The sequence below is a fragment of the Ascaphus truei genome, chromosome 17 (assembly GCF_040206685.1).
Source record: "Ascaphus truei isolate aAscTru1 chromosome 17, aAscTru1.hap1, whole genome shotgun sequence".
Taxonomy (NCBI): domain Eukaryota; kingdom Metazoa; phylum Chordata; class Amphibia; order Anura; family Ascaphidae; genus Ascaphus; species Ascaphus truei.
The window spans coordinates 14,303,951-14,330,250 of NC_134499.1; the positions used below are offsets into that span (position 1 = coordinate 14,303,951).

The 26,300-nt window shown below is 41.9% G+C and overlaps 1 protein-coding gene across 4 annotated transcripts; it reads right to left on the reverse strand.

Moving 5' to 3' along the window:
• Nucleotides 1-1,424: 1,424 nt before the first annotated feature.
• On the reverse strand, nt 1,425-26,061 carry ALAS1 (5'-aminolevulinate synthase 1). Of its 4 annotated transcripts, none has more exons than XM_075574046.1 (12): nt 25,709-26,061; nt 22,833-22,906; nt 20,757-20,974; nt 11,173-11,376; nt 9,470-9,619; nt 8,297-8,519; nt 6,403-6,587; nt 5,534-5,713; nt 4,924-5,088; nt 3,702-3,970; nt 2,383-2,545; nt 1,425-1,787 (listed from the first exon to the last, which is right to left on the reverse strand). In XM_075574046.1, exons 3-12 carry the CDS (start codon nt 20,950-20,952, stop codon nt 1,627-1,629), a joined length of 1,896 nt encoding a protein of 631 aa, XP_075430161.1. In that variant the 5' UTR covers nt 20,953-20,974; nt 22,833-22,906; nt 25,709-26,061; the 3' UTR covers nt 1,425-1,626. The 4 variants fall into 4 exon arrangements, with proteins under 4 accessions (XP_075430161.1, XP_075430160.1, XP_075430162.1 ...); XM_075574045.1 differs by having other exon boundaries at nt 22,833-22,909; XM_075574047.1 differs by having other exon boundaries at nt 22,833-22,909; nt 25,996-26,056.
• Nucleotides 26,062-26,300: the final 239 nt, after the last annotated feature.

Genomic DNA, 26,300 nt, shown 5'->3' on the forward strand with positions numbered 1-26,300 from the left:
GAATGGGAGTCTATGTCAGAACTGGTGCGATAACCCATAACGGCGCTTGATACATGTGCCCCACATTTATTATTATTATGTGACGCTGCTTTCCAGTGCAAATAAATAAATCTTGTTCAGCACAAGGAATTGGCCTCAAAGCATATTGCTTGTGGAGCAGAATTATTCAGACTTAACCTGAAGGAAGGGGATGATCTGACTGTATGGTAAATAAAGCAATAAAACCCTTATGAGCAATTTGAAAACTATACTTTAACAAATGCAGTACATATTTAGCAAGAGCGTGTGTGCGGAGAAGGGAGATTTTCCATCCTTTAGATCAGTGATCTACAAACCTGTAAGTACGAGGGACACCGTATATTCTACACGTTTTCACGGGCCAAAGGAAAAAAATATTTTTATCATTTTTCCGAATGAATAAGTTTTATTTGGATCTTTTTAAGGTAATCAGCATATGATTCAGAACAAAAAACGGAATGTGACAATTACAAGGAAAGGATGCCGTGCTTACACTGGGAAATAATATATAATGAGCAAAAAATAAATACAAATATTAAATATATATATATTTGCTGCAGCCCGGATACAATCTTGTGAGGGGCCTGATGTGGCCCACAGACCGTAGTTTGGAGACCCCTGCTTTAGATGAGCGTTTAGCAGACAGCAGCTGCGTGAGCAGCACCGCCCACTTCAGCGCACGGAACACATCACCATGAAGGAGATTTACCCCAGCGAAATTTTCGTAGGTGCCACCAAAGACGTTTAACTTCAAAAAGGTTTATTTTAAACACCGGTAATAAACAAATCCTGTTTATTATTTTTCTCTCACAATGCAGAGTTTGTGTGAAGAGTACAAATTCTACGTCATCTAATGTCAGGGGGGAAATTATTTTAGATCACCAAACGGGCGTTATTTCTACACTGAAGACAAAAATGATGTGATTTCCCCCAAATGGTTATTTTACCACTACATGGTTTATTTTTTCTGACGAGAATATATACAGGCATACTCCGGTTTAAGGACACTCACTTTAAGTACACTCGCGAGTAAGGACATATCGTCCAATAGACAAATGTCAGCTCACGCATGCGCCTATCAGCACGTCCTGAACAGCAATACCGGCTCCCTACCTGTAACTAAGCTGTGCGCAAGCGGGGAGACTATAGAGCCTGTTACAAATGCGTTATTTACATCAGTTATGCACATATGACGATTGCAGTACAGTACATGCATGGATAAGTGGGGAAAAGGTAGTGCTTCACTTTAAGTACATTTTCGCTTTACATACATGCTCCGGTCCCATTGCGTACGTTAATGCGGGGTATGCCTGTATATCTATATATCTCTATATCTCTCTTTGACAGTTGAAAACTACCCACATCATTTCTTTTAATTGAAAACATATTCCGTGACAATGGACAAATTAAAGATTTGTAAGATAGACTTTATTGACAATAACAACTGTCTAATGAAAACCAGTAATAATTCGCAGATATATCATATTTTGTGACATTAAAACATTTCTACTTTGTTACATATTTTAATTATGTATTTTTATATAAATGTAAGACTACTAAAGTGGCTATAATTTCATATTGTGAACAGAAATCCAAATCTGGTTGTCTTCAGGCACTTGCTGATACCATTTTACTTAAACCAGTGAAATAGGATCTTTCCCGCTCACACATCACCTCAAAATGCAGCGGCTGGCTGCAGAAGTTGCATTCTGCCGTAGAATGTGGTTTTAGCTCCAATTCGACACTTTTCCAGGTGATTAGCAGCTTTTCTGTATGAAGAATAACAAAAATGTAATCCATGAAAAAATAGGATATTAACAAACACACAATCCCAGCAAGCTCAGAACCCCAAAACCCATCACATACATATATATTTATGTCAAAAGGAGTGCTACTGAGCGTGGCCAAATGTGTATACATTTGCCTTTTGACAAATATATATCTATATGATGTGGTTATGCCTTGACGCGGCTTGCAGGCTTCTAACGCTTTGGCCAAAGGGTTTAACTAAATGACCCTTACTCATGAGAATATTATTATTGAAGTATTTAAACTATATACTATTTACTATGTATTTTGTCACATTGGATGTAGGATTGGGCTTTTCTGTCTTTTGCGGTAAATAGGATAGCAGGAAAGTAAATGTTGATGTGCTATGAAGGACTGATAAATTAACAGATCTGTCCAGTTCTCGGTTTACGTATGTATGTACATGTTTCAAAGCATATTTTGCATTGCATTTGTAAATGTATAACAAATGATTTGGTTACAAGATAACAGAAACCGTGCAAAAATCTAGAAATAAACTTCAGATCTGTAAAAATAAACTTCAGATCTGTAAAGCAAAATTTTTTATAAACCTACCCAGAAAATAGTTCATCATTTGTGGAGTGTGGTGCGGTGTAGGAGCAATCCTCAGAAGTTCTTCTCCACGTGGAACAGTGGGGTAATTAATTGCTTGTACATAAATGTTGTAATTGCTCATCAATTTATCACAAATCTCAGTATTTTTGGCAGCATCCGATACCTTAAAAATAAATAAATATACACACACATTATACATATTCATGAGAACATAATTTTGTAAAGTGGCAATAATGAAACAGTGTACTAGTAGGTATGCGTTCGTGTAGTCCATTACTGGCCGCTAGCTCGCCTGTGGCCAAAAACGTAAGGGAGTCTGGTGGGCCCAACTTCAGCAAGCCACGGATCGTACAGGGAGATTGGAAGAGCGAATCCGTGGCATAATAAGACATGAATATGTGGAGAGGAGCGAGATTGCCAACACAGGAGGGGGGAGAAAAACACAATCCCTGTGGGGGGGAAGTGAAGAACGGGCTTGGGAAGGAGAACGGAGAGAACCATGTCTGTGAAGGTTGGCTGCTTCTTCATTTAACCCCTGCTGTACCAAATGGGCCAGCAAGACATTCATTTGCTTTATTTTGTGTGTATTGAAATGTATCCATTTTAATGGTGAAGAATTATTTTCCTTTTTTTTAAATTTTTTAAGCCTGGCCAGTGACATTCATGTAGGACTAGTGATACTGGAAATTTCAGACACTGGTTATTGAATCTGACAACGTTAAAACAGTCGTTTCAATAATTGTTGCAGTTGGAGTTCCAATAGTAGCAATTTTGTGACAAAATTAAGAATATAATATTTGAAAGTGGAAAATGTTCTTAAAGAGGCAATCCAAGCGGCACTTACATTTTTATTAATTTGATTTAATATATGCAGGATTTAATTACATAAGCTGCTGATCGATTCGTTCTCCCGTGATCTATTAGCAAAGATCCTGCTTTCCAGGGGTTCACTAAATGGCTGCCGTTCAGTTACAAATCAATTTGTCGGTGTAACTCAGCAGCTACAATGTATTCTTATATTACTAAGGTAACCATCTATTGTTACATTTTGCAGCTCAAACTGCTGGGAACATTGGCAACAAATGATCACAAACAAGAAAGTGTTACAAAGATCTTGCACTGCTGGGAAAGTGTGCTAAAACCTGCTATAGAAATCACAGGATGCTCAGTATGTTAAAACTCATTAAAAATGGTATTAAGTTGAAAAAAATAAATGATTTAAATATTATCTAATACTACAGAACCGATTTATACATGTACGACATTGCTTGATTTGCTCCTTCACTCCGCGTACTGTACGAGAAGCCAAAACACCTCACCCTAATAGGGATAATGTGACTAGGACAGTGCACCACCGGCAGTCCGGCGTCCATCAGCATCTGTCGGAGAAGTTTCACGTTACGTTGGTGCTGCCGGCGAAGCGCACGCCCTTCTTCACTCTTCAAAACCTTTACAGATGCGATCGCGCCGTTAAGAAGCATGGGGGGTAAGGACGTGGTGAAAATAAACCCCGCTGCGTAGGAACGAACGGTATCGATCAAAGAGTTTGTGCTAGCGACGTATCCACCAACGCAGCCAAACGCTTTCCCTGCACAGAAGGAAACGCACAGCCGTCACAAGATGATCGTTAGCATGTTTCATCTCGTTAAAAGGAATTGAGAGAAACAAAATGATATCGTGCATTAGGAACCAGAGCAACGCGCCAGAATTAGGCGTCTGGTTCAACGGTTTATACTTTTTGGAATAAAAAAATAAATAAAGCATAATATTGCTTTCCAACGACATATTACATCATACACAAGACCAAAGCAGTGCTAGCCAGTGCTATCCGCAGACTGAATGTAACCGGACTAGTCTGTAATACAGGGGTGGGCAACTCCAGTCTCCGACTGAGCCACCTGTGCTGAAGCAGGGATACCCTGAAAACCTGACCTGTTGGTGGTCCTCGAGGACTGGAGCTGCCCGCCCCTGTTATAATATGTATATGTAAAATGAGAATCGAAACAGAGGTCTTCCAGATTTCATCTTCTGGCCACTTGCTGCTTAGCCGTTTTTAAAGCAGCAACCCCCTACTATTACCCCCCCTCCCCCCACTATGACCCCCCCATCTCTATTACCCCCACATTAGAGTAGATAATTGTAACAATCCACCCTTTTTTTTTTTTTTACACACTATTTTTCACCCCCATAATTCAAACTGGCAGGTCCCTTGGGAGCTGAACTGCGCTCATTTTGGTCCTGGACCCCCCCCCCCCCCCACCCCAGTTCCCAAGATACTTACTGGTGTTTTAAGCCCTGATCCAGGAAATCAAAATATCCGTAAAATCCCCTGCTCCACAGCAACGTAACTATGTAACTATGTAACTATGTAACTGAACCGGTATCTCTGGAACTCGGGGGGAAATTGAGCACTGTTCAGCGTCAGTGCAATATGTTGGCTGCACTAAAAGGCAGAGCTACTGACAGGTGTGATTGTGTTACGCAGCATTTATATTTCTTACAGAACTTTCCGTTTTAAAGGAATCATTTGTCAAATCGTACCAAGTGTGCCCGAGAGGATGTCAATTTTATGCATGACGCCATCTCGATCTCCTATCCCACCGCCCTGTGCGCCATATAATCCGACCGCATGTACTTCGTCCACAAATGTAATGGCTCCGTATTCATGCGCCACGTCACACATCTCTTCCAAGGGACAGACGGCGCCTGCAATACAGGAGGTATTAAAACCCGAGACACACATCAGGGAGTTCGTGATGAAACAATTCTGAGATTTATTGGGCCATCCAAGTCGTAAAAACGTGCTGGAACTGGCTTCAGAAAAAGGGAGTCATTGGGCCATTAAGACATGAAATAGTGATGAGAATAAAAAGGAAGCTGGTATGTTGCATATATAAATAACCTTTTCAAACAAATTAAGATGGGTGTTCTCTATGGGGTGTGTCTCGGATTAGTTTATACAGTTGCCCAATAACTGAACATGTTTCGACTTGAGAGCCACAAGCGTGAGAATTCATTCAAAAATTAGAGAGAACAGGGAAACTTCTAGAAGGAACCGAAGAAAGCATAGCATGGTTCCAATGAAAAGGATTACGGTCAAGTTGGTCAGCTCACTACAAAAGCAGTTTGCGTCCGGCCACCGTGAACTTACCATCCATGGAATGGACCGTCTCGAAAGCCACGATCTTCGGGACGGACGGATTAGAGTTCTTCAAGAGATCCCGAAGATGGGCAACGTCATTGTGACGAAAGAGATACTTAGGTACCTTGCTGTTACGGATACCTTGGATCATGGAGGCATGGTTTCCAGCGTCGGAGTATATCTCACAACCTAGGTTGGAAAAAAATAAATAAAAATGAAATAAAAATGCATCAGAAGTGAAATCTTCCCAGTAGGAATTTCCTTTTGAAATTATTTCAAATGATAAAAAGCAGAAAGAAAGCAAAGTGACCAGGTAAAAATGAGAAAATGTCACATACAACTATGTATTACAACATGAGAACGCGCAGGTCTGCAACTGAAAACCAGGCGACTTAATACAGTATACCTACAGGGATTTCACCGACAAACTCATTTAATATAGGATACAGCAATGCTTTCCCAAATACTTTGTTTTCTTCTTGGGGGTGGGGGGGATTTAAATATTGTAACATCAAGTCATAGCTCACTAGCCTTCGAACCCATTGTGCATGATTCACTAAGCTCCGATAATGGGCATCACAGATCAATCCCACGGACCTCTGTTGACTTGAATGACAGTTACATTGGGCACAGCGCCAACACCCCCTGGAGTTTACCCACTGTCCCCGAGATATCTGTAGTCTTCCGATGACGTTAGAGTCTTCTCACATTGTGTCCACAGGGCCAACTTGTTTCCTCAGGAACAAGGTTCCCCCAGAGGACCATGCACCATGGATCATCACAGAGGGACCCCGGCTCAAGTATTTAAAATAAATAAAATACCACCTTCGGGGAATTGTACTTACAATTCCCCTCCCTCGCCCCTCTCTATTTCTTACCTGGCAACATTTTAGCCAAAGTGAAAAGCGTGGAGTCATTTGCCACGAAACAAGAGGAAAATAATAATGCTGCATCTTTGCCATGAAGGTCTGCCAATTCACGCTCCAGATCAACGTGAAATTTACTGGTTCCGGAAATATTCCTGGTGCCGCCAGCTCCTGCGCCATGTTGTTTAAGTGTCTCCCTACAAAACAGTACATGTTTCTATAGAAATACGTTCAATAATTTACTTTAAAAAACATTTTTTTTAAAGGGCATTTGGCTTTAAGTGTAATGAAGTGGTTGCACGAGGATTAGAGCCTGTAGCTGTATAACAATGTGCATGTGATCAGAGTCCTGTAGGTGCAGAGACATCCAACTAGAAAATATATATATATATTCACCAACTTATCCCAGCAATTCAGCAAAACTATAGTATTACACAGGGTCTTACCAGAAAATAAGTGTGAATCTTATCAGATCAGACCTCTACTGTTACTAAGCCAGGGGGGCTCAACTCCAGTCCTCAAGACCCCAACCGTGCAGACATTAAGGATATCCCCGGCTTCAGCACAGGTGGTGCAGTCTTTGACTTAGCCTGATTGAGCCACCTGTGCTGAAGCAGGGATATCCTGACCTGTTGGGTGGGTCTTGAGGACTGGAGTTGCCCACCCCTGTATTAAGGGTTCTCGGGACAGATTGGGGAGGAGATGGGGGGGGAGGGAGACTGCATAGATGCTTTTTAATTTAGGTTTTAAATTCTATTTTCGGGAATAAAACAGTAATAAAACGTTTTTTTTTTTTTAATAACAGGGAGAAAAAAAACAGACAATCCTATTGTGAAGAAATCATTCAAAAATAACACTGTATTGGGACTGCCCATTACCCGAGGCCTGGCTGTAACTACTTCGGAGATCTCTGTAGGAAGATCAGTAGGACATGGCGTTCCTTTGCCAGCCCACACCCCAAATCTGGATATCTGAACCCACACCCAGGTGGGGATTAACAAACAAGAACAAGCCTGTGGTACCTGTGTAACATGTTTTAGATCCAGTTTCTGTAATCAAATAACTCTATATATGGGCTTTCCCACCCTGGTCATTCAGTGGTTAGCAGTAATACCACCGGGAAACCACCTTGTATTTCATGCGAAGTGAAATATGAGGAAATTGCAAAACCAGTGGCAAGGCAATGATCACAGCATGTGAAGCAAACTCCTGTTTCACAAGACACGGTTTGCTTAGAATTAGTACACCTATTTCCTAAGTGTATTTGTACTTTATAACACAGAAAAAAAAACAGATTTAAGTGATTGTGTTGTACTCGTTATGCAACGCTCAACTGCCTTTTGCTAAATGTTCAGAATAATGCTGTTCTTTTTCTTGACACGGCATCAGGTTTGGGGAATGGACACAAATCCTACCTCCATGCTTTCTTTTGTTTCATAAAAAAATATTCCACTGGGATGTGCTGCAAGATTACACACACTAAAACTACGGTTCTAAGTTATGAGCACAGATAGGGAGATGCTTGGTGACGAATAGAATTAATGAACATGAATTATTTTTCAATTACTAAATTTTTACCTGTAAACCGTTTGTTACCAACACCTTGAGGCAAGATTAATGGAGTAAATCTCAAAATACGGCTAGTACCATAAACCCCAACCCCCCTTCCCCAAAAAATGACACCAGTCATGCTCAGGAGACCTCAATGTTTTAACACCGCAGTTCTAAAGTCCACTAATTGTGTTGCAGAACTCTGTAGTTCTGTTATTGACAAGTAGACTTATCGCAGTTAAAACAAATGACATATCTAGTCTTTTAAAGTTAAAAAACAAACAAAAAAAAGCATTACAATTGTCAAAACCCAAAATTAAATTTGAGGTTTGTTGCACTATAAACAAGAACTCACATAACGGCTCCAACAACTTTCGGGTGACGGCTCATTCCAAGGTAATCATTGCTGCACCAAACAGAGACCATCTTCTTACTTCTAAAGGAATCCGAATAATCGTCCGCCATTGGAAACACTTGTGCTCGTCTGTTCACAGTTTTAAATACGCGATAAGTATGATCAGTTTTTTTCTCTTCAATTTTCTTTTCAAAGAACTGGTCGTATTGAAAGGTGCGCACAGCTACAACAAACAAAGCAGCGCAATGAGTCACCAGGGTAATAAGAACGCATCGCTCCAGTCGCGCCACAACGCAACTTATTGGAGATGCAATCCAATATGTGCGCGCTCCTATTAGTAGATCCGTGTTTCTCAAACCTCTTCCCGGGACACCCCAGCAAGGACATGTTTTAGGGATAACCTGCTAAATCCAGCATACACACGACAGATAAGTGCCAACATGTTGCGTTTTTGGCAATCCCCCGCTTATTCCTAGAATGTATTTCATTCTCAGATTGTCTGCTCTCCAGATGAGCAAGAGGCCACGAAATGCGTAGCATCATCTTACTGCCGGAGAATGGCACAATAATGTAAGTAAGGGGTTGTTAGTGCTGTATGTACGGAATGTGTATTATGCTTGTGCTGTAAAGTAGTTGGGAGAGGTTTATAGTAGTGCAAGTGTGAAGTGATTTTAGGAGAAGCTTTTAATAAGGTTCTCCGCCTGCCTACGACGGAACGGTTACGTTATGCAGACACACAGCTTTAATGTTAGGTCAGTACATACTACCGACATCAGGCTACATACGTGGTGAGGCAAACTTCCATCATTGTATCCATAATGCATTAAATAGGGGCAGATACAAGTATTTACTATAAGGCCGCGCGCTAGAGAAAGTTATATTTCGCTTTGCGGCAGCGTCGCGGGCATACTGGCATTTGATTGGTTCAGGGGCTGTCACGAGGCGACAGCCCTTGAAAAATCAAATATTGCCAGCTTCCAAAGTTCGCTCCGTCGCCCTTACTATAAAGCGCACGCTGCGGCGGCAATGTATTTGTTTTTGGGCGACGTTGCCCGTCGCGGGTACTATACGCACGGCCCAACATTGACATATTACTGTAATGTCCCATCCCTTAAAAAATAAAAAAAAAATAAAGAGCTAGCATTTCTGTACAGTTTCCCTAACACTTCTTACATTGAGGCATATTATCCTGCAGTAAGTGGGAAACGCGCTGCGGTTTCTGATGGAGAATGCGCTCTTGGAACTTCTCCAGTAAACCCGTCTGCTTCTGCGAGTTTGCTTTGATATTGGCTCCGGCACGATTGGCCAATGATCCACCAAGATCTGGGAAACACAAATATAACAAAGTGAGGACGGTCGGTCACTTGGCAAAACCGTGTCTGGGCTCATTTCCAAGGCTTCAACTTCTTCCAAGAAAAAATGACATATGACGTTAATTAAAGGAATTGAACCTTAATGTTCACAAATAATGACATTTCAAAGGATTTTAACACAAAAATGTATGTTGTTATGTATATGGGAAAAATGTATTTAAAAAAAAAAAAGCTGTTATTTCACTGGAATGGAACAGGAACTTTATATGAAATACATTTTCCGGCTCTCGTGTTTTTAACTTCTTCAAAACTGTAATATGAAAGCAGCCTCATCTAGAAACATAAATTGAAACCCCTCAGCAACAACCTGTGCCACTGGAAGCTCGCTTTTCTTCCGCGTTACCTTATTGTACTGTGCCTCCCCCTCCCCTTATTGTACGGTGCCTCCCCTAGTTCTCTTCATGCGTTCCCTTATTGTGCCTCCTCTCCCCCCAATTCTCCTCTTGTATTCTCTTATTGTACAGTGCCTCCCCCAGTTCTCTTCCTGTGTTCCCTTATTGTGCCTCACCTCCCCCAGTTCTCTTCCTGTGTTCCCTTATTGTGCCTCCCCCTCCCCCAGTTCTCTTCCTGTGTTCCCTTATTGTGCCTCACCTCCCCCAGTTCTCTTCCTGTGTTCCCTTATTGTGCCTCACCTCCCCCAGTTCTCTTCCTGTGTTCCCTTATTGTGCCTCACCTCCCCCAGTTCTCTTCCTGTGTTCCCTTATTGTGCCTCACCTCCCCCAGTTCTCTTCCTGTGTTCCCTTATTGTGCCTCCCCCTCCCCCAGTTCTCTTCCTGTGTTCCCTTATTGTGCCTCCCCCTCCCCCAGTTCTCTTCCTGTGTTCCCTTATTGTGCCTCCCCCTCCCCCAGTTCTCTTCCTGTGTTCCCTTATTGTGCCTCCCCCTCCCCCAGTTCTCTTCCTGTGTTCCCTTATTGTGCCTCACCTCCCCCAGTTCTCTTCCTGTGTTCCCTTATTGTGCCTCACCTCCCCCAGTTCTCTTCCTGTGTTCCCTTATTGTGCCTCCCCCTCCCCCAGTTCTCTTCCTGTGTTCCCTTATTGTGCCTCACCTCCCCCAGTTCTCTTCCTGCGTTCCCTTATTGTGCCTCCCCCTCCCCCAGTTCTCTTCCTGTGTTCCCTTATTGTGCCTCCCCCTGCCCCCGTTCTCTTCCTGTGTTCCCTTATTGTGCCTCACCTCCCCCAGTTCTCTTCCTGCGTTCCCTTATTGTGCCTCCCCCTCCCCCAGTTCTCTTCCTGTGTTCCCTTATTGTGCCTCCCCCTCCCCCCGTTCTCTTCCTGTGTTCCCTTATTGTGCCTCCCCCTGCCCCCGTTCTCTTCCTGTGTTCCCTTATTGTGCCTCCCCCTGCCCCCGTTCTCTTCCTGTGTTCCCTTATTGTGCCTCACCTCCCCCAGATTTGCAGTATTCCAGTTAACAAGCATAAAACCAAGTCTCTATAAACAAATACAATGCTCCAAGCGAGATCGCACAGCGAGGGTGAAAGAAAGAGCTTCCCACAGACACAAACCTTTCCTCATGCTCTGCATCTCATGCACATCCTCTTGTAACGCCAGGCTGGCCTTGCGGAAAACATTACTGCTTTCCTGGCTCATCTCCGCGGCCAGAAAAGGGCACTTGGACGCATTCTGGCCGCTAACGGGTCGCATGTGGTCTGGAGGTGGCTGGGTTCCAGCAGAATCTCCGTGCTCTTGGGTTTGAGCATTATTCGGTTCTGAAAGAGATATTATACAACACATTTAAGAAACAGAACCTCTTTAGCTACAGCCTAAAAATGTGGCTCTCAATTTGCAATTAAAAGAATACTTTTTGGAAACATTTCGTACTTTGTAATCATTCTGGGTTTTAACACCTGCTTACATGCGGAAACATTGAGCCTGCATTCCTAAATACCCGGTTGTTACAAATTTCCTGGGTGTTGTCTATTGTGAGTGAGTACACACACACACACCTGAAATTTGACAAGTCTAATCCAACATGAGACTCAAAATATTCTCCTCCCTTAATACACAGTGTATCATTCTTGATAATGTTTTTTAAAAGTTAGAATTAGAATTTGAAGTGAAGATCCCAATGTTACTGTTCTATCCACAGTTAGGCACCAAATGTACAATATAATTGAAGGGCCGCGTAGAGCAAGGGTTGCAGACGTGTCAGTGAGCAGTTTTACACACAGGTATACAAAACTAAAATAAATAAAAAACACTGTGTACTACCAAAAAAATAGGGGACAAAAAGAGTGAGGGGAGACAAGAGGGAGGAGAGACAGAGGAGAGAGGAGAGAGATCAGACAGATCTACTCGCGCTCTTCTGGGATAAGGAGACCCTTTCAGTCATGAACAGAAACGTGGTATATGTGGTGCTCAATAATTGTAACCAATTCCATATGCAGTAGATAAGAACATCATTATTCCATAATTGGTAGTCCAAGTAGCGATGGAGTGCCCCCAAAAGTAATAGAACAAAACTGGAAGGGATAAGTGACTGGTGGAGTCGGCCTGACATCCGCAACCATGTACACTGTAATAAACACCCAACCAGCTATAATAATGAGGGACAATGTCCGTGGTAAACAGGAATTGATAAGGCACTGCGGCCCTTTATCTGTATATTCCAAGGGGCACTCTCGTCATCAGTGGGGTGCAATCCATCCGTTGTAGATTCAGCAAGATAGTAGATGTAGATAGAGCACAGCCGAGGACATCCTGCTTTTAATATCCAAAGAAGGAAAAAAAAGGCCAGGCCACTCCAAAACTAACAAAAAAGGATTGATTTATTGCAAGCTAGACATACAGTGAAAACGGACTAGATGAACGCACCTACGCGTTTCGTACACAGAGTACTTTATCAAGGTTATTACTTTAGTGGCCTGGCCTTTTTTTCCTTCTTTGGATATTAAAACAGGATGTCCTCGGCTGTGCTCTATCTACATCTACTATCTTGCTGACCCTTTCAGTCAGCCAGATGTACTTGCACGCGCTCTCTCTTTCTATGATAAGGAAGCCCCTTGATCATTCTGACAGCAATTACATGGTTAATTTCAGCTAGTTCATTGACACATTATGGATTATAGTTAAAACAAAGTTCATATTACTTAATTTTTTTACCTAAAACATCAATAAAATGAGATGCAATCCAAGGTAACTGGGCAGAAAACAACCTTTTATAAAGAATCGAAGCAGTCTAATTGGCTTCCATAAACTAATAACCATGCTAACAGCAAAGATCTGGCACGGCTCCCTTTGTTGGAAATGAAAGGAGCGATCCCACCTATTTTGCATTTCATTTTAGTTAATTTTACATCATTTAAACCTGTCAGTAATACATTGGTATTATGTTATGTGTGTACATGTATTCTGTAGCCTGGTTCCAGCACTGCAGGGACCAGGGGTTCGTTTTGTTTTCAGGAGAAATGTTGCAAAGGCTGCCCGTGACCTTTCCCTGTAACCAAAGTTATGTTGCATTTTAACCCACCAATCAGGGGCTGGGGAATATTGACCGCACCTGGCCATTAATGTTTCAATGTTGTGGCATATGGTATAAAAGGTGGGGAGGGAGACTTCTAGATCGGGTCCAGCTCTGGTTATGAGTTCCAGCGCTGGTCCCAGGCATGAAAATCAGTCCCTGTAAGCACTGTGCAGGAAGGACAAAGGAAATCTCTGCAAGGAGGTCCTGCAACTAGGTATGCAGCGTATCCCCAGTTTTGTATGTGTTGTCTGTTTGTCAGTTGTGGATCTTTCTCTTTCCAATAAATTCATTTTATAAACTCTTATGTTTCTGTCTGGCAAATTGATCCTTGGTCTCCCGTGACAGTGACCATTTAATTTCCAAAATGAAAGCAGAAACATTGACGAGGGAGGTCCCCGCAGCGCATACATATATAACCGCCTGGAGCGCGCGTCTGTCTGTATATTATTAGTTTGTTTATTTTTAGCTTTAAACTAGATTAATTGTTCTTTTTGATTATTAAAACTTGTCAACATTGTTTTTTTTTTAACCCATTACATGTTCCAGTACCCCTTGTGTACGTATCCCTCCCCAACACTCCTCCCCATTTTCCTTTCCCCCCCTTCCTCCCCAATCCCCATCCCTGTACGGTCGCATTATGGCAGTTGCATACAAGTCCGTTTTTGTACTGCCTTAACAACAGGTAACAGCAAAATAGAATTGTTTTCGGATGAACCATTACTCAGGAAGATATACCTAATCTACCTACCCAAATGGCTAACTTGTACAAGCTACTGGAAAAGGAGATTAAATCCTGGTGGGATAGGGCCACACTGGAAGAATATACCAAGTGTGGCCGTATAGCAAGAGGTCTCAGGATTCTCCAGACCTCTTTATATGGTCTGAGCAATCAGGAGTTTGTACACAAATGGGAAAGGGTTCTTGATCATTGCTCACTAGAATTAGATTATTGATCCTGGAGAGGGAGAGAAAAAAAAAGGACAGATTTGGACTCAAAAATGACTCAAAATAAAAAATGAGATATTAATTCCCTGCGTAGACAAATTACCACAATTGGCAGATGATATGAATTCGAAATTGAGAACATTTGAAAATCAGGTTATGCTCACATTTCTGAGACAAAGCTGATTACTCTCTAAATAAACAAAGATCGTGGGAAAATTCCCATGATCAAAAAGAAAAGGAGTAGAATCGCATTGAACAAGAATCACGGGACACAAACATCTCACAAATTCATGCTAATACAGACCAGAACAGTGCCCTTGAAAAACCTAGATGCCTACCACTGACGACCAGAGATTTTGGACACCAAACAAAACCTAGATTCTTTCAACAACAGAGATATACGAAACATACACCTAAATATCAAACAAGGGAATAGTCATATGGACCTCCATGGGGTGACAGATCAGAGGCCGCTACCAATTGGAATCATGGTCAAAAATACAACAAAACACCAAAATAAACAGGGACAGAATTTGAGAGATCGGGATAGAAATCCACATAGAGATAATGAACAGATATACAGGCAGTCCTCGTTTTCCGACACCACATAACCAAGTCCAAAAACGCATTATCCGACACCGGATTCGCTTATCCGATAGAAACCGCCGCTGGTTAACACTGGACCCGCTATCCGACGGCGGTTTGCGGGACGCATTCCGTCGAATAAGCGAAGACTGCCTGTAATCATAAAGAAAGGGAGATCAACCAGATTCCCCTAAGAAGCAAATTTGAAGTATTACAGAATAGAAGGAAAGCGATAATGAGGTATTTTTTTAGCCAAACTAGAGAAAATGAGGCAGACAAAACCGGTGTGGGATCCTAACCACCCGCCAACTCTACAGATAAGAAACAAAGCGAGAAAGAGGCAGGATTCAGAAGAGGTATTAGAGGGGGAAGAGGAACAGATACATCTATCCAAAAAAAATCCCAGACAACACAACACTGATTTCGTTGGGATCCCTCCCAGGTGGAGGCACTGTACCAAGGAAGAAAGAGCTCATCCCAGGCTTCCAGTGGCGGAGGATTAGGCCTCCTGTGAGCAATACAGGTAAAATCAGCACGAGTAGTAACCATAGTCCTAGGGAAAGGGGGCTACAAGTATAAAATTAAAACCGATATTGATTGCCTGTCTACATATGTGGTGTACGTTCTGCCATGCAGCTGTGGACTGCAATATGTAGGCAGAACAAAACGCAATCTAAAATTGAGAATTATGGAACATCTAAGAAATATTCTAAACATCCACAAACTAAAAGTCATCTAAACCACCAACTCATTTACTGACCCGCTTCAGAGATATACATGGATGCAGTACAGAAGGGGTAAGATATGTGGTGCATAGAAAGAATCAGGTGATCATGATCTCCATATCGCTAGAAGGGAGCGATTTTGGACCTTTACATTACAGAGTAAATTCCTGGGAGGGCTTAATGATTATGTGGAGCTCATCCCGTTGCTGGAATAGGCTAGTGACCGTCTGGTTTATTAGTTATGGGTATATTTACTCCATTTGATACTCTACAACTGCATCTCTCAGAGTATTTATAGGATGTTACATTTCTCTTCAATTAAATGGAGATCAAGCTATTTGGTACCCATGGTGACTATCTCCACTGTTTTCCTCCTCTTCCCTTCTATTTATCTAGATATCTATAAATAAAAACCCCAGAGCATGCGTCCATCTATATAATAACCCCTGGAGCGCGCATCTTTCTGTATATTTATACATATATAACCCCTGGACCACGCGTCTGCCTATATCTATCTCATGTACAGATTTCTGTTTTAACACACTGAAACATATTACTTCCATTTACTAAAAAAAATAATAAAAAATAATAAATGTTCCCAGGACACAAAAGAAGGAAAATGGGGGAATGGTGAACCAAAAAGTTTAATGAGCAAAACACAAAGTGAATAATATGACTTCCATTTGTTCTCATGCAGGACAAAACCTGTAAAGTAAGAACTACAGGCAAACCCCGCATTAAAGTACACAATGGGTCCAGAGCATGTATGTAAAGCGAAAATGTACTTAAAGTGAAGCACTACCTTTTCCCACTTATCGATGCATGTACTGTACTGCAATCATCATATACGTGCATAACTGATGTAAATAACGCATGTGTAACAGGCTCTATAGTCTCCTCGCTTGCGCACAGCTTCGGTACAGGTAGGGAGCCGGTATTGCTGTTCAGGACGTGCTGACGGGCGCATGCGCGAGCTGCCGTTTGCCTATTGGGCGATATGTCCTTACTCGCGAGTGTACTTCAAGTGAGTGTCCTTAAACCGGGGTATGCCTGTATAGGGGTTATTCAACTAGGACATTCGTGAAGAAAAGGTGCAAACAGCAATTATTTGCACAGAAGTGCTTTACAATAGCTCAATGTCCAAAGGGCAGATGGAGAGATTGAACACAGCCAAGCAGCCACACGGGAGGATTTATTCCTGTATTGCAAAACGACATTTTAACTTCATTACTCATGTAAAAGTACAGTGGAGCGCGCTACATATTTACCTTTACCCTCATTCCATAGGTTATGATAACTTTTAATCTACCAACATATCAAATCGAGGTTGTCTTGTGCATAAGCTTCTAAGAGCGCAGAGATCTCTATCAGATATGACTTCAAAAATGGAAATGGGAGGCTAAAAAAAAACAAAAAAGGGGGGGGGGCACTTCGGGAGACCCCTTGGTTTCTGACATACGTACAGGGGGGAAGATACCGCTGTAGCATCCCTTCAAGGGAAACAAAATGGAGTTTAACTCTACCGCATAATGTGAGGAAGACAATATTCCCATTAACCCCATAAACATGGGGCTTTAAACAACCAGGAAGTAATAGGCAGCACCTTCCCAGGTAAATATCTTGGGCAGACAGAAGTCCCAGGAGCAAAAATGAACAGGGTTCCTCTCAGGGACAGTGTGTGTGTGTGTGTGTCTTGCACATCCTCTGGCTCTCCGATGAGTATTCCCCCTGTGCGTGTGCATATATACACAAAAAAAGGTGAGTCTTGGATGGCTTTCTGCTTTAAACACACAGCACGTGAGATTCATCACAGCAGGGGTCTCCATGTTTGAATGAAGTATTCAGAAGACGGGGTATTGTCCTCTGATCTATTCATGCATGAATGAGATGGTGAGAGAATAAGTGGCAATGCTATGATCAGTGTGACGGGTAAACCAGGGTTGAATAGGGCTGTAGTTACCTGTCTTAACATGCACTATAGAGGTTATGAATCCACAGTCCCAATCCAAGCCGGGACTGTGTGTATGATGTCCCCCTGTACTGAGTGTTGCTGAATTTCGTTAATATTGATAAAATCAAAGATATATGTATAGTAAAATATCCTGACCAACTAGTGTTCTGGAGCCAGGGTCAGATATGGTGCATCTCAGGCGGTTCATTCTTTTGTGCAGGGCTTGTTTGGTTTCCACAACATACTATATATTAGGACAGGGGAGCGCAAACTTTTTTCCTTGTGCCACCCTGCCGGCAGTTCCCCTCTTTCCGCACCCTCTCCCCCCCCTCTTACCTAGGCTCCGTCATCATGTTGCCACATGCCATGGCGATGCGTCTAAGAAGCCACCAGAGCAAGTGAGGATTACAGAGGCCTTCGGGAAGCGCGGAGGGCCTCTGTAAACCGCGCCCCCCCCCCCCTGCAGTCAGCCTCGCGCCCCTGCCCCAGTTTGCGCACCGCTGTATTAGGGCATTTCTTACTTTGGATAATATATACTACATTGCCCGATTTGCAGGTAAATTATCCTTTTAGTTCTTCACTTGATATGCTTTGTAGAGAGTCGTTTCTGTGGAGATGTGTTTGCAGGTTTCACATTCCTTCTGGTTGCAGATTGAAGTAATTGTAGCAGATGTTTCCCTAAATGGCAGCCTGTTTCTGATAAGTAGGTTAGAGAGATTGGCTGGTTGTTCATTGTAATTGATCAGTCATGATGGTGGTGGTTCAGTGAATATATACTGACTAATCTTCATTGGCTGCAGGTCCTTAGTGAAGAGACCTCCGCAGTCGAAAGCGTAAGGCTGAGTCCCAGTTGGTGACGACGGCGCATGCGCCACACACCACAGCCCTCTATGGGGCAGGCCCCAGTGGCTGTGTGTGGGCGCGCAAAGCACTGTGACGCGTACGCTGGCAGGGAAGACAAGAATTTTGTCTTCCTGTGCCGCAGTCACGTGGCCGCGCACAGACAATGGCAGGGCAGAAATAACCAAGCATGGCCACGCCCCCAGCATGGCCCAGCCCCCTAGCTCTCCCCGATCATGGCTGCAGTCTCTGCACGCGCCACCATGCCGCCAGGCGCGTGCAGCAGAGAGGACTGGGGCCGTAGCCTAAGACAACCTTGTATAATTTATGTTGGTTTCAAACCCTACAAAATATCTTATACTTTCTTGGACTAATATGGCTATTTATACCCTTCACCTTATATAAGAGGGGAGTTTACTTGTAAGTGATATACCCTATTTCTTCTAAGATGCACTTTTATTCATGTCTGAAATCGGGGTGCGTCTTAGAATTGATGTATTAAAATAAAAATAAAAAATAAATTTAAAAAAAAGTGTCCACAGTACTAATTCCCTCTTATCACTTACCATGTTTCAGGAGAGGTCCCATGTCAGCGGACGACAGAGAGGGCCGCAGGAGAGGTCCAACGTCTGCAGATGGTTGAAGATGGTCAGCAGGCAGGAGTGCGGCAGGACTGGTCCCAAGTCTGCAGGTGAATGAAGATAAGAAGACAGCGGACGGGCGGTGGTGGCGGCAGGAGATCATAATAGCAGGAGAGCAGAGCAGGAGCAGAGCGGCATAGGGGAACAGCTTGGGAGGTGCACACTGTAACCGGAAGTCAGACACCGGTCAACTTCCGGTGTTACAGTGTGCACCTCACAAGCCGTTCCCCTATGCTGCTCTGCTCCTGCTCAGCTCTCCTGTTATTATGGTCTCCTGCCGCCGTCGCACACCCGCCAGCCGTCTTCTCATCTTCATTCACCTGCAGACTTGGGACCTGTCCTGCCGCACTCCAGCCCGCTGTCCATCTTCAATCATCTGCTGATGTGGGACCTGTCCTGCCGCCCGCTTCATCCTCCGCTGACATGGGACAGCTCCTGAAACATGGCAAGTGAAAAAGTAATTTTCCTCGATTCTAAGGACCAAATCGATGGTGCGTCTTACAATCGAGGAAATACGGTAACACGGACTGAGGCCAAAGCTTTAAGAGAGGATGATGTCAAGCCTAAATATTAATTATGCAATATTGTTTAAATACACATATTCAGCATGTAACTGGTTAAAATAAGTCATTTAGTATCAAGTTAGAAATTATATTGGAAAATGATAAGATGTCTCTGCAAAGATAAGAAGATAAATCAGTCTGAAGACAGGCAGATGTAGAAATGTTTTGTTTGATTTTAGAAACTTAGTATGTTTAATGTCTGCTGAGTTGAATAGTATATGATCAAGAGTTTAGATTCAAATGTTGGTTAAATAGTAGTACAATACAGTAGTACCCATACAATAGAGATGGGTTTTAAAAAGACAAGGCACATAGGATTAACTATACTTAGTGACAGAACAAAGAAGGGTCTTATAATCAGTAAATATTGCTAAATGAAGGAACATTGGTTTAAACATTGATGATTGCCTAAGAACATTTTGGGATGACACTGGGAAAAACAGGTGATTGCTAGGTTTATACTAGCTAAGAGAAATGTATAAAGATTGCATTTGGATTTATAGCATTCAGAATCATTTAACACCCAAGCTAATAACAAGCAAGTTAAGGATTATCCACTCTGTAACTACATTCTATATGCCTGAATGATGGAACTAACTGAAATGATGCTGTAAAAGATGTTTTCTATTGTCTCTGAATACATTGAGAAAAGAACCGGACTGTGGCTACTTGATATATATTGAAAGGTGGGACATTTATTTGCACCCATCTAATGAGCAAATCTTCAACGCTTACAATATTTCATGCTTGGGAAAGTCACAACAAATTGTAGAACTACCAACGTAGATATGGAAGAGCAAAATAATATTATTATTATTATTATTATTAATTACTACCCAATTGGTTGACTAACAGCTACAAATGATGTGCATTGATGTTCCAGTTCACTTTGTGAATGTTTATGAAAATATATTACATGTATACATGCACATTATATGGATTTTGTAACCTTTTTAAGAAAGACATTATTTATATGATCCCACAAGCATTTACTGTAAATTACATTGCGACAAAAAAAATTAACCAAAAAAATAAAAAAATTATTACTGCAGAAAATAACATTGATAATTAGTGATGTAAAAATTAGTCTGTGCATGCCACTTCCTCTACTGATAGTATTTGACATGTACAAAACGTACATTTTTTTTTCCAACCCATGGTGAGCTCATTTGATTAGTCCGAAACAACCTTAGATGGCAAGGGGACTCCAGTTGAAACACAGGGATCTATCAAAATAAAGTGCTTTAAAAAGAGCAACAGAGATTGTATCATGTTATATTTTCTCCGAGAAACAAAAATGTGTGAAATAGTTGTATAGTATGATTCAATATTGACAGCGTTAGTTAACATGCAGCGGTCAAAGTGGGACTTCTTACTTTTGGTGTCTGAAGAGGTCTCCTTAGCCTCCTGTTGGTGCACAGCAGAGGTGCTCAGGGAAGCGCACGGTGAGGGTTTGCTCCCCATCATTACAGGGCAGTTCTGAGCATAGGAAACCAGCGATTTGCCGGCTTTCTGCAGGAACGTCTGCGATACACGGGAGAGAAACGGGCAGCGGCGAACGATAGTCTCCATTATGGTTGATTGTCCCTCAAGTCTGCAATAGGGAAAATAATTGCGAGATTATATATATAAAACATCAAAAGTTGGGGACTCCTAAGCAGGTTTAGCATGTGCACATTTCATAAACAATATTAGCACAATACAAGCTTTTACTTTGAAGATACTCAGTGTGCTTTGTCCAAATCCTGGTGTGTGTGTATGTCATGCAGAGATATATATATATATATATATACACACACATGCACGCACAAGATAATTCTATGCCTACATATATTGGCGGACAGGTAATAGCACTTATAGAAATGTGATAAATATATGAATTTATTTAAAGCTGCAGTTCAGTCAATATCCTGCATGTTTGTTTGTTTTAATAAATCAGTTCTGTAGTAAGAAAAAATACTTTTAGCATTTTCTGTTTTAAAAAAAACAACTTTGAAAGACCAATTTTCTTGTATTCTATTTTAACAGCCATTTGCTAAGGCACTGCCCCTTCATGTCCTGTCACAAGCTCTGGCACACCCCTTTGTCAGCCCTGCCCTCCCTCTAGCACTTGTCAGTTCAGGATTGCTCATGAATATTCATGAGCTTCCACTGCCAGTCAAGCAGATTATAAACAAATGCCAGCTTTTAATATGTCACCAAATTTCGACCTATCAATACATGGAAAACGAATTGAGCTGCAGCTATACAGTTCTTTAGGTAATTAGAGATTGCACACATGAAACTATTGAAGTAAAAAAATAAATGTAAAAAAAAAAAAAAAAAAACTGAACTGCAGCTTTAAGGTCGGCGTTTCAGTCCCTAGCGGGACCTTTATTCCACTGGGAGCCAAAATATCAATCTTCAATAAACGCACACATTTTTCACATTTATAGGTGTGCTAGTTCCTATTCGCCAATATTTACCTCATTTCCAAGAATGTCCCCATCACACAAGTGCCAACTATGTTCTTAATATATATATATATATACACATATATACACACATTATATTTACACATTATATATACGCATTAACACACACAAATAGAAAGTCTGCAGCATTCATGAATAGAAAAAAGTTATTTATTCTCAATAAATCATCAGGCAGTCAAACCAAGCACCCAGCAATTTCTTTGTTATATCTATATCTATATTTAATACATACACATATAGAATGCAGGAATGGCTCAGATAGTAAGGTCACTGACTTTGAAACAATGAGTAACTTTGAAGCAGGGGAGCCTGCTGACTTTAGGCAAGTCACTGTATCTCCTGTCTTAAGCACTAAAATTAGATTGTGAGCTCTGCAGGCAAGGGAGAAACTGTACGTGCAAAAATATGCAGCACTGTATACATGTAAGATATATATACATATATAATGGGGAAAGACAGGGTTGCAGACCTGTCTAAGACATGCAAATGAACATACAGTAATATTTACAGTTGCTATATATATATATATATATATATATATATATATATATATATATATATATATATTACACACACAGTTACATAGTAGATGAGATTGACAAAAAAAAAAAATACATCCATAAAGTTCAGCCTATGCTAAATTTAGACGAAATCTAGTCATAACTATATACTGTGCAGACACTATACATATAAAGATATGCCCATAACAAACACAACAATTACACAGACATATATAGATATATATATTATAGATAGATATACGCCTGCTTCACTTACTAATGCAGATGACACGGGATATAGGTGACCGGTGAGCTTGTCCCGCAGCTGTCTTCACGCAATGTCACCTGTTACACGGGGGGCTGCTGAATGTTAGAGCACTTCCGGGTGCTGTGCCTGGAAGGCTTTGGTAAAGGCGTTTGCTCCTTACTCGCCGCGCATGCGCATATCTTAGTGACGTCATTGCTTCCGGTTACTCACCTAATCCTCTCTCCTCGCCCACCTTTTGATGTGTTGCTGTCAGTTGGTTTTACTCTGCTCTGTGCTGGGGAAACCTGCTGTAAGCAAAGTGTTAATACAGCCCCTTGTGTAAGCAAGGGGTAAATACAGAACCAAGCCAATAACATGAGAAACCCCATATAAGAAGGGATAATGTACACTGTATATATAAAACTGTGCGTGGGAATGTGTGTGTGTGTGTGTGTGTGTTATGTATTTGAGGGCTCAGCAATGATGCTCCTAGCTCCAGGGACCCCCTGATAAACTTGACTTTCAATGTTTTGTAGTTTGTTGTAAAAAAACAACAAATATTGCCACTGAGGGGATCTGGATAATGCGTTGCTGAAGAAGTTGATACTATGGGTACCCTTACACCAGGGGGACTAAATGAAGGCTTTGTTTATTCACCTATCCTGTAATATAGACAGGATGAGACCCAGCATCATGATAAACAACTGGAAATGTATATGTTACATAATAAGCAAGATAGTATCTGAAACACAGATGGACTTCCAGTTAGGAACGTTTAATCTACCAATATTTTAGGACTTACAAATGAATAGTCCTTAACACTATGTGATTGTCTACTGCAGGGGTGCACAAAAGTTTTTGTTCGCTAGTGACGTCACAGAGCTGGTTTGCCCTCATTGGGCGAACCACTCACATGACCGGCCTGTCGCGCCAAGAAATCAGTTTCAACTGATTTCTTGTGCAACGAGTGCCCCCCCCCCCCTGCTTCCGCACGCCGCATGGAAGTGATCACTGCCTTGGGCAGTTTGATTGGTCAGCGTGCGCACGCCTCTGCACGGTCTGCCCGACCATGGACACAGCCTAATAAGGAATGACATTTCTTTCATGGTCTCGCCTTGGTCCAATCTCTTTAAGGCTTCAAGCTTTTGTTTAATTGAACGAACCACTCTCTTTCTCTTTTGACTTGTCATGTTTATCACCAGACGAGCTACCAATGCTACAGTACCTGTTCGCAACGAAGTAACGCAGCGAGCGGCGGGAGCGGGGCGTATGCGCGCAGATGTCAGATAAAACGGAAGGTCGGATAACCGAAGGTCGGATAATCAGGACTCTTCTGTATATATATATGCACTTTAATTATATTAGTGATATGACAGTATTATAAAATGGTTCAGTATTTTTGAACCAGCCCTTGGGTGTACTGGAAGTAATAATACACATATTAGGCAATATCATCACAATATAAATTTGTAACAATAATATACCTATAATTATAACAATTTGCACAAGAGCAACCTCCTACTGCCTCTGTACATTCTTCCTACTTACCACTTAGGCTAAGTCCATAGTGAATATAGTCGTGCGGAGGCGCGCTGAGGCCGAGGGAAAGCGGGTGCTTTCCCTGGCTTTAGACCGCGCGACGTCCGGGGTGGGGCGGGGGCCTGTGACGTCACGGAGCTGGTTCGCCCTCATTGGGCAAACCGCTCACGTGACCGCCCCTGCGCTCCGGCGAGCACAGAAACTAAAATTTTCTTAAGACACACGCTTCCGCACGCTTGCGGAAGCGTGCGCGAGCCCCTGCTAAAGCCGCTCTCATTGCGGCTGCAGTGGCTCACTGCCGAGCAGCAGCGCGCCTCAGCACGGGTTAGGCGCTGACCATGCCCGGGCCCTTAGATTGTAAGCTCTTCGGGGCAGGGACTCCTTTACCTAATTTTACTTTTATGTCTCAAGCGCTTATTCCCATTAGGTGTTATATTATTATGTCACGTGTGTTACGGCCGTGAAGCGCTGTGTACATGGATGGCGCTTTATAAATAAAGCTATACATGCATATATACACGTCGTGCTCAGTTAACCAATTGTTCGTTAATAGAGATGTTGTAACTTCCTCCTGCGGCACTATTTTTTGCAATTGATTCTTCCCTGGTAAACACAGAGGCAAAGAATTTGTTTAATACTTCTGCTTTTCCCTTATCTCCAATAATCTGCCTGCCCATCTCACACTGAAAGAGTTTTATATTTTATTTTCTCATCTTTTTGTTATTAAGGTACTTACAGAACTTTTTAGGGTTAATCTTACTTTCTGTTGCAATCCTTTTTTCATTTTTAAATTTAGCTAATTTGATTGCCCTTTTGCAATTTTAGTTACATTCCTTATAATTCTGATATAATGCCTCTATCTCTTCTTTTCCATGTCCTCCCCTACCTGTTTATTTAGCCACCTTGGTTTAGACTTGTTTCTTTTATACAGGCATACCCCACATTAACGTACGCAATGGGACCGGAGCATGTATGTAAAGCGAAAATGTACTTAAAGTGAAGCACTACCCTTTCCCCACTTATCGATGCATGTGCTGTACTGCAATCGTCATATACGTGCATAACTGATATAAATAACGCATGTGTAACAGGCTCTATAGTCTCCCCGCTTGCGCACAGCTTCGGTACAGGTAGGGAGCCAGTATTGCTGTTCAGGGCGTGCTGACTGGCGCATGCGTGAGCTGCCCTTTGCCTATTGAGCAAGATGTACTTACTCGCGAGTGTACTTAAAGTGAGTGTACTTAAACCGGGGTATGCCTGTACTTATTACCCAATGGTATACACTGATAAGTGTGCTTTTCTAACAATGTTTTAAAGACTGCCCATTTATCTTCCACATTTTTTTCTTGAAAAACGTCATCCCAATGTATTCCTTGTAGATTAGTCCTCAGTTTATAAAAGCAGCAGTTCACGCTGGTGGTTTTTTTTTTTAAATGTTCTTTTGTGACTTTTCTTTATAAAGGTATTTTGTAATTAGGAATTTAGTGGTTCTCGTTTTTTACTTATATTTTAATTGTTCTTTGTTGTTTTTTCTGTGCTACTAATAAAATCTATCTTATTTTGCTTACATTTGAGTGCTTGGCAGGACTTCTTTTTTCTCTTTTCACATTATCCTGGTCCTTTAGCACCACCAGAGGTTAGATTCATACCTCATTACTGGATTTTAGTTTTATTTGAGATTTGAATCTGTGTGTGTGGGGGGGGGGGTGTGTGTGCGTGCGTGCGTGCGTGCGTGTGTGTCCTGGGCCCCTTAAAGGCTGTTGATGGGACTGTATACGTATATATGGATGTGTCTGTGAGTGATTCTATGTGTATATATTATATGTATATATGTAACCCCCTCTGTTGGGCTTACTATTTTGCATATAAAGGGTTAACTGTTGCAGGATGTTGTGAAGTAGTGAGCTTCTTCAAATTCTTGCAAATATTGTTGCAAATCAGTCTAACTGTCATTTAAGCTCCGCCCCCATTCTAGAAGAAACCTACGTGTCATCAAGGATGGGAGTACTTTAAAGGAGCGAAACCCCTCCCCTGTAACTATGGTGACCCATTATGTGTAAATATTGGGGGTGGGGGGATTCTGGCCTTAGATACTAGGAGGTATAGAGGAGGGGGTCTCACCCTGTTATGTGTGTAACATTATGTCTAAGAGGAAAGGTC

Coding starts and splice junctions, on each gene's coding strand:
- ALAS1 (XM_075574046.1), bottom strand. CDS start 20,952: ATGGAGACTATCGTTCGCCGCTGCCCGTTTCTCTCCCGTGTATCGCAG. Junction 5,714..6,402: donor TTTGGCTAAAATGTTGCCAG/GTAAGAAATAGA, acceptor TTTCCAACCTAG/GTTGTGAGATATACTCCGAC. Junction 3,971..4,923: donor CATCCTCTCGGGCACACTTG/GTACGATTTGAC, acceptor CCTTCTGTGCAG/GGAAAGCGTTTGGCTGCGTT.